At 36.3% G+C, this 9,672-nt stretch overlaps 1 protein-coding gene across 1 annotated transcript; it reads left to right on the top strand.

The window, feature by feature from the left end:
* Positions 1-898: 898 nt before the first annotated feature.
* Positions 899-4,714, top strand: LOC127094158 (uncharacterized). The gene is made up of 2 exons (XM_051033021.1): positions 899-1,231; positions 3,448-4,714. The coding sequence occupies exon 2, from the start codon at positions 3,453-3,455 to the stop codon at positions 4,503-4,505; it is 1,053 nt and encodes a 350-aa protein (XP_050888978.1). The 5' UTR covers positions 899-1,231; positions 3,448-3,452; the 3' UTR covers positions 4,506-4,714.
* The last annotated feature ends 4,958 nt before the right edge of the window (positions 4,715-9,672 follow it).

The raw sequence follows: 9,672 nt of genomic DNA, 5'->3' as shown, positions 1-9,672 counted from the left end.
TCGTATTCATCTCAATTTCTTAAACTTCGCGTGACAACTGGTTTGATTAGGTTTTGTGTGTTTTCGTTGCTTACCGTGTTGTATTTCGTTGTTTTAGCAAAACCTGGCCGATATCGTTGCCTCGTATTTATCTCGCTTATCTCTGTTGTGCGTGGCATCGCTTCGATTAGGTTTTGTGCGTTTTTATCTATTTAATTGTTTGTTTGTCGGTATTTTGACTGTATTTTGAATATATTAGAGTTTTCGTATTGTCCGATTATTTGTGATTGTGTTTGTTAGCATTTTCGTGATGTCGTGTTGATTTTATTATTGCCTAGGGTTGTTTATTTAATTACGTGTTGTGCCGTGTGATTTAATCGAGTCTGTTTGAGTCGTGTTGTTGATTTTACTGGTTTACCGGTTTACTGGTTTATTGATTTTATCAATCTGTCTGTTTTGCTGTGCAAATTGTCATCGTTTTTATCGCGTTCGTGTCGCTCGATTTTATCCTATTTTAATCATGTGCCGTTTAATATTATTTGTGCTTAATATTAATTGTGTTTAGTTGTTATTTAGTTTATTTAATTAGGATTAATATTATATTAGTTTATTATTATTATTATTATATAATATATAAATATATATTATTAATTTATGTTAGATATTTTTTAGGTTTCTTATTGTTTAAGTAATCTAAATATATATTATTAATTTATGTTAGATATTTTTTAGGTTTCTTATTGTTTAAGTAATCTAAATATATATTATTAATTTATGTTAGATATTTTTTAGGTTTCTTATTGTTTAAGTAATCTAAATATATATTATTAATTTATGTTAGATATTTTTTAGGTTTCTTATTGTTTAAGTAATCTAAATATATATATAGATGTGGTTAGTAAGAAAAGAGAGAAGGAGGTGGATCAGTAAGAAAAAACGTGTGGTGAGAGAAACAGAGAATTGAAAAGAAATATTTTTCCAAAAGCATTACCGTATTTCACTTGTTCTTCATTTTCGGTAACCCAAAATCGTCCCGATTATTCACCGAAACACAAAACCGATTTCATATCTTTGAAGTTCGTTGAGTCCAGGTCACAAATATCCAAGGTTCATTTCATTCCGGCGTCGTTTCACCGATCAAAAGCGACGTTGAAGTCAGGTACTCACGAAGGCAGCCAGCACTGCGTCGGTGACGGTTTCCAGCTTTCGGTCGATCATTTGGACGATCAGAAGTTCATCCTCTTCACACAAGGTAATATTCTTCACTTATCTCTGAAATCGGAGTCAGCACTGCGTCGGTGACGGTTTCCAGCTTTCGGTCGATCATTTGGACGATCAGAAGTTCATCCTCTTCACACAAGGTAATATTCTTCACTTATCTCTGAAATCGGCAAAGTTCCGGCTTGCCGACATGTGTTTTAATATATTATTTATCTAAATATATATATATATATATATATATATATATATATATATATATATATATACATATATATATATATATATATATATATATATTACTTTTGTCTATTATATATTATTTGTCTAAATGTACATATATATTATTTTTGTCTACTATATATTTATTGTCTAAAATATAAATATATATATATATATATATATATATATATATATATATATATATATATATATATATATATATATATATATATATATATATATATATATATATATATATATATATATATATATATATATATATATATATATATATATTACTTTTGTTTACTAAATATTGTTTATCTTTTATTATTATTTTGCATATATGTTTTATTTAAATGTTAGTTAAATTAATTATTTGTTTAAATGTTTATTTTAATTAAATGTTTATTTATATCAAATGTTTATTTTGTCTAAAGTAAATGTTTATATTGTTTCTTATATTTGTTTATGTTGTTACTAACCGTTTCGTTTCAGTTTCAGCTCGATTAACTCCACTAACTATTCGTAATACTAACTATTCATAGCTAACTGTGTTGTAATAATTTACTTTCTCGCATTTTTTATTTTCTGTATTGTGTGTTTAATCGTATTGTTCACGTTTTATGTTAAAAAATCGAAAAATCCAAAAAAGAGAAACCTGATGCGATTCCAACGGTCGCCGTTTAAGAAACCCTTTTCACACACTCACAAGCTTACTCTTGGGCTTCCTTATAATGAGCCCATTTATTTATTGTTTCAGGGTTTAGGCTCATTCAAATCTTTTGCCAGCTTTGGCTTTTCAGTTTAAAAACATTTTCAAAAGGACGTGTCAGTCTCGAAGCCTCCCGCCTAGGTCGAGCAAGAGATGGCAAGACACGCCAATCTAAAATCAACAAAACAGACTTTCCCCTTTTCTTTTGGGAGAACTACGTGGATTCTGATTTCTCCATTGCGCCTTGGAGATACGTAGGCATGAAGTCTACGACTTTATCGAGTCCAAAAATAATAAAATCAAGTTCTTTTCTCATCTCCCCAATCAAACGATCAAAGCGAAAAAAGCAAAGCATTCACATAAACATAAGCAAAAAGGTTCCTGTGGAGTACCACAGATGTAGAGGGTGCTAATACCTTCCCTTTGCATAACCAACCCCCGAACCCGTAACTCTAAAGGGATTTATCATTATTTTTCCCTTCCTCTTTTTGGATAAAATAAAAGACGGTGGCGACTCTTGCATTTAAAATATTTTTCAAACGGGTTAAGTTCAATCAATACTTAATCTCGTGAAAAATCCCGCCGCGACAGACTGGCGACTCTGCTGGGGACACAATGATTAAACTTATTTGAGGGTTTAGCCTATCTTTGCTTGTTTATATGTTTGCTTTGTGGATATTTGCTAAATTGTATTGTTTGTAATGTTTGTTATTTTGGGTTTTGGGGGATACTTGTGATAAATCCTATACCCGGATTTGGGGCACATTTGAGATAGGATGGATGATAATTCAGGTTGACTTGATAGGAGACAATCCTTACCGAGTTGACTTGAGCCTTTGTCCGCTTGGTGGAGGCCTCTTTGAGGGTGATAGTGCTAAACAAGTCATTTGTGAGGCATTGTTGTTTTCGACGGGCCCGTGAAGCCAAGGACCTTAGTTTACCTTTACCCCATCTTGGCCTTACTTAGGATGCGATGCGGTGACCACTTCGGACCAAAAGTCTGGTTTGGTTGATATGCGATATCACACTCAAGCGAGATTCTTTTGAGAATAATATTGGAAAGCGAGCAGTTGCTTAACCCGGTATTATCCGAAGAAGGATCCATAACCTTGGGAACTTTTAGAACCCGTTTGGCAGGTGAACCTTAGAACTTATCTTGGGGCTTTGTCCTAAACTCCATGCTGGTGATGAACTTTGAGCCTTGTATTGTTTGACCATGTTTGTGTTTGTTGCATTCATGCATGACATGCATTCATTCCCATCATTTCAACCTTTTTCCAAGGAACTTAAAGTGAGGATTGCAAATATTGCAGGAAACATGGATTTTGGACGGAGAAGTGTGAAAAGGTACAATCTCATCAATCCAAAGATAGATGAACTAAAGAAACTGGTTTCTTCGATCGCAGATCCTATTGGTTTCAGAGACAGATATGGGGCACTTATATCTTTATTGACACTTAGGATGGAAGAAGGGTTATTGCAGACATTAGTACAGTTCTATGATCCAGTCTATCACTGTTTCACATTCCCAGACTATCAACTCATGCCTACATTGGAAGAGTATGCCCAGTTGCTTCACATCCCAGTTGCTGATACAGTACCTTTCTCTGGTTCAAAAAAGTTACCCGAGCACAGTTCTCTTGCAAAAGTGTTATACATGAAGAAGTCAGAATTCAAGAATAACTTCACCACCAAAGGAGGACTTCCAGGTTTCACTGCCAAGTTCTTAATGGGGAAGGTTTCTTATTTTGCCAGTCAAGGTTGTGATATTATTGTGGAGCATCTGTTCGCCTTGTTGATCTACGGTTTGTTACTATTTCCTAATATTGAAGGTTTTGTGGATTCATATGCTATACGCATCTTCCTAAGTGGTAATCCTGTTCCAACTTTGCTCGGAGACACCTATCATTCCATCCATTACCGTACTTTGAAAGGAGGAGGAACCATAGTCTGCTGTATACCGTTACTCTATAAATGGTTTGTCTCTCATCTTCCTAAGTCAGCTACTTTTTGGGATCGCAAGTCAGGACTTCAGTGGTCACAGAGGATTATGTCTCTTACCCAGTCAGATATTGCATGGAATAGTAGAGACGATGTGAAGATCATTGATAGTTGCGGGGAGTTCCCCAATGTGCCCCTCATGGGCACAAAGGGAATCATTTCTTATAATCCAGTACTTGCTAGGAGACAACTCGGTTACCCTATGAAGGACAAGCCTCCTAACATTCTTTTAGAAGGTATTTTCTTGAGGGATAACGAGGAGGACCCTACCATGAAAGAGAGAGTAGTAAGAGATTGGCATCGTGTTTGTCGCAAAGGGAGACTTGAATTGGGTAAGAAAGATTGTACCTCCTATGAGCCGTACCTCTAGTGGATCAGAGCCAGAGCTATACAGTTGAAAATGCCATACCCACATCATGATCCTATCAAACCCGCTCCGTTGAAGACCCCCTACCTTCCGCTAGATGACAAAGAAGAACTCCAAGCCACCTTGGAGAGGGTCAAGAAAGAGAGAGACGCTTGGAAGGATAAGGCCCGGGTGCTCGAAATGGAAAATGAAGAACTTCAGATACAGTTAAAGGAGCAGAGTGGAGAAGATCGTGCAGGTAAACGTCCAAGGGTGCAAGAGGATTTATTTTCCTCAGGCACAACAGATTACTCCCAGATTCCACAGTCCTCAAGTGCTTGGAAAGGTCTTGTAGACAGTTTGGTGAAGGAGAAAGCTTTTATACAGAAGGCCTATGAAGAAAGAATTGAGAGACTTGAAGGACAACTCCTACTTGTTTATGCTCGTCCTGATGACACATTGTAGCGGTGTATTCGTCGCTATATGATCTATCGATTAAATCATAAGCAAGAGATACATTGAAATTTCGAGTCGCCACCGCACTTTTATTTATCCAAAGGACTGGCTAAAAAGCGAACAAAAGCCTAAGAAGTTTTACACGTAGAAAACTAATAAAAAGATCAGAGATTCTGGGTAAGGGGTAAATTACGCAATGGGAAGGTGTTAGGCACCCACTACGTCCTAGGTACTCCTAGGGAGCCCTTTTTACACTTGTTGTAAAAGATTGTTATTTGTTATGACATAAACATTGTGCAAACATGATTGGGATGATGAGAAAAGAATATACAATTTTTATTGGGTTTGGGTTTGAACGGATGAACCCGTTGCCTACGTACCTTCCATCAAAGGTAAGGATCAAAACGCCGTAGTTCGGCTAAAAGATTTCCAAAAGTTGGTGGATTCAGTTTTAAACAATAGCACTGAGGCTTTTCATTATCAATGGGAGAAAACTCGACCAAGACCAACATCCACCATGCGAGGATAGCTTCGACGTACTAGAGGGGTTAGCCCTGTTTTCAGTACGGAAGTCTTACTGTCGACTCACTAAGGATAGGCAAGATTTACATCAACCACAATGATAATTGAAACCTATGGCTAATGCATGAAAAGATTAACAATGGACAAAGCCAAAACAAGTGAATGAGTGAAGTTAATTGATTGTGATTATGATTATGAAGTTAATTGAAGTTAATTGATTAACAATGGACAAAGCCAAAACAAGTGAATGAGTGAAGTTAATTAATTGATTTGAAAGAAGTATTATGAAATGGAGTTTGAAAAAAGTCAAGGACTTGGGGTCCAGGTTTTTAGTTAGAAAACATGAAGATGTTTGCACAATATCTATGTCAAGTTTGAAATCAAAGTGTGAAAAGGTTTAGGACATAATGAGAATGAATGGATGGGTATGGATTGTAAAACTTCTTAGAAGGTTCACTTCTTGAAATCATATAGAAGATGATTCAAGTGTGTCCTTTGGAATAGCAATGGATAATAATAGACAAACAAAGAAAGTCAACAAAAGCGGATATCGGATGCCAATCACTGGGCTTATACCAATCTCCTAAAATAAAACTGGATATCAGATGCCACTCAATGGTCTTACACTAATCTCCACAGGCAAAGAAATAAAAAGGCGGATACCGGATACCAATAGATGGATTTACACCAATCTCCTAAAATAAAACTGGATATCAGATGCCACTCAATGGACTTACACTAATCTCCTCAAAAGAAAACAAAGATGAAACATGGAAATTAACTGCCAATCTGTCTGGACTTAGGTTAACTCCACAGATGCTCATAGGAATACCAATGCCACGTTGCAGGGACTTACAATGGATCCTCACATACAAGAACAAAAGCAACAAATGATCACAGGAAAGCAAATGCCAACTTGCCGGGACTTACAGTTGCAACCTCACATAAACAGAGAAAGCAAAACATGGATGTCAGATGCCAATCTGTCTGGGCTTACTCTAACATACACAGTATGATCCTAGGAAAACAAATGCCAACTTGCAGGGACTTACAGTTGTATCCTCACATACACACAAACAAAGCAACAGAAGATATGAGTGACCAATGAGGTCTTACACTCTATCCTTCCATATCACAGGAGCAAATGCCAAAGCAATGGACTTACAATTGTCCTCAATGGGCAAACAACAATAATAAAAGTCACACAGACAAATGATATGATCATGCACTAATGGCAATTGATGATGATAAATGCATAACATACAAGCAAGCAAGTGCATATGAAGCAATCAATCAATCAATGAATATCAAACAGCACACTCTATAGCCAAACAAGGGGGCTCACACAAGAGGGTTTGACTATGAAAGTCCACTGTAATGGGTGAAGGTCGCTCTTAACCTTGCCATTGAGAGGCTAAGGTGAAGCAGATGAAAAGAGATGAGGGGTGTGCCTCATTGCTTCTATCCCTAATCAGGGAGAGCATTTCAGAAAGTGTGGGAGTTCAGAAAGTAGGAACTCTCTCCACATTATTGACTCGATTAGATCTTGGGTTTTTATCTCAATGCTTCAACCATGTAATGGGAGCAAAGAGAGGACACACTGAATAGTGGGGGATAGATTGCTTATCCCTACCTTCCACCAATTGCCTCAAATGAGGACTTTTCCTGCTTGGGACAATTTTAAACACACACAAGCATTGCCTCTTAAGGAGGACTTCAGACAGTTTGCCCGGCCAAATAACAAGCCGGGTCTCCAGACTACATGAAGAAAGAGGGATTACCTCAAAGCAAATTGCTAAATAGCAAAGCAAAGCAAGTTCAAAGAACTTAAGCAACTAAAGTACCTGAAAAAGTCAAACCAATTAGTAAACAGTTCAACAGTTTAAAACAAAAGGAATGGATAAACAACAGTCAACCACAGAGGGACCAATGTGCAAATCACAAGACTCAACTATGTGAGTCACACCTAGAAAACAAGGGTTAGCACATGATATATAATCCAACTCAATCAAATTTGAATGATCTTTGAGGCATTGGTGCTTAACCTGAAACAATAGCTCAATTGTAAGCTCAAAAGACCACTAGGACTAGCCTAGGGTCGAGGATGAAAGAAAAGGTCAAAACAGCAAAGAAAAGTCAACCCAATTCATGTTCAAACATTTAAGAAGCTATCTCAATTGGATTCACAATCAAATCATGCATCATTGTCATTTCATACACAAAAGAATGCAAAGCATGGCAAGAAGCATACAAAAGGTCAACAGCAAGACTTCATCCAAAAGTCAACCCAAACAATCTCAAAAATTATCAAATAAATCACATTCAATCCTAACATCTAGCATGGCAAGCATGTCAAATTTCATGGCATTTGGATGAGAGGAAGGCAGTCAATTAAAATCAAGAAGTCAAACCAAATTCAAGCATGCACAATGAAGGTCAACAAACATGGGTCAACTTCAAAAAATCATATCAAATTGAAAACAGAAGAGAAATGAATGCGATTAACACCAATGCAAAGCTCAAGGTGTCTAGTTATCACATATGAAATTTCATGAACATACAATATGGTATGAGAATTTCCCAAATGAAATGGCAATGTGTAACACCAAAAGTCAACAATTGACTAGGCAAGGAAGAAAATTCACAATCAAATGGAAAACAGCATGATTAAATCCCAGAAAATTCATACACAAACTAGACATGTAAGATATCATTCATGCAACATTTGGGGTCAATTGGATGTAAGGAAGCATGTGAACAAAAATTGGGAAAATGCATATCATTGGTGTGACACAAATTGTCACACCCTACTTCAAAAATTCACAACTAGCAAACCACAAATGATAAATGCACAATCTTTACATCAAAACAAAGATAAATGAGTCTAGTTTCACCACAAAAAATTTCAGGGGCAATGGATACATCATGACAATTTCACAATTGAAATGGCAAAGGGTGTCAAATATGCATACTTGTTAGGAAACCAATTACCAATTAAAATCCAGCCAATGAAAAATTAATTAAAAATCATAATCAAATACTAGACATCCATGTGAAGATGATGGAAAAATTTTCATGATTTTTGGATTAAAATTGAAAGAGAAATGAATTGTTGAAGTTTGATGAATGATTGGATGAAACATGAAACACATAGCACGGTATGGAGTCAACACAAAGTCAGCGCATGGCAATTTGGTAATTCTGGGCATCACTTACTTAAACACAGCGTTTTAGGGGGGAGAACGAAATGTTCTCATTGGTCCAATCCCAATGGAACAGTAAACCGACCAACCAACTTCAAAGTCCTGGGTTTAGCATAAACCCTAGGGTTTAACAGCATGGCATTCAACATTTGGTTCATCAACATCATCATCAATCGAAATTCCAACAACATACAACTAACATGGCATTGGTAATGTTCATACAGCAACCAAACAACAGCATACAACATAGTTCACATGGACTTTCTAGGCATGTTCATAAGGTTTCAAAACAGCAGCATACATTCATGTTATCACCAACATCAAAACAAAATTCGACCAGCACACAAACAACATGGTATTGGTACAGGCAACATCATTCAGCAACAACCAAACACAATCATGCGAATTTCTGGCAAATATGTTAGGGTTCAACTCAGCAGCATGCTTCATGTTCATTAACAATATTCATCATCGAACAAACAACTTCGAACAGAATCAATCAACAGCATGGCAACTAACAATGTTCTTCATGGCATAAACAACAAAACAACACAAGCATGAAAATTTCTGGGCAGAGTTTCCAAAACTGCAGCAAACATCATCATCTTCATGAACTCGAAAATCTCAACATGCCCAGGACAATAAATTAATCATGGCAATAGCATCAACTAACAATAAGTAACACATATCCAGCAATCAAAACATTAAAACAAGCTCACCAAAGAGAAATCGAAGGAAACAAGTTTGAACATGAAAAATGTAAATTCGGATTTCTCATACATCTCTTAATCATTTTAAGCAAGGCATAGTTTAAAAGAACCAGCATTCAAAGACCTTCTTAACACATAGCATAGCAAGGCAAATAGTGGAGGTCGATTACTTACTTGGTTTTGAAGAAAATCGAGCAACAGTGGTTATTTGAGTGTTACAGCTTGAAACAGATGATGCTAATGGTCAATAATGATGGATGCTTGAAGTATGTTAGCTCACTGATGCCTGGAAACTCTCAC

This window comes from Lathyrus oleraceus, chromosome 6, assembly GCF_024323335.1.
Source record: "Lathyrus oleraceus cultivar Zhongwan6 chromosome 6, CAAS_Psat_ZW6_1.0, whole genome shotgun sequence".
NCBI lineage: Eukaryota > Viridiplantae > Streptophyta > Magnoliopsida > Fabales > Fabaceae > Lathyrus > Lathyrus oleraceus.
Note: the sequence above shows the minus strand (reverse complement) of the source record. Positions and strands in the feature narration are given on the sequence as shown.

Bases quoted from the DNA above. Each gene is read 5' to 3' on its own strand.
- LOC127094158 (XM_051033021.1), top strand. From the start codon at position 3,453: ATGGATTTTGGACGGAGAAGTGTGAAAAGGTACAATCTCATCAATCCA.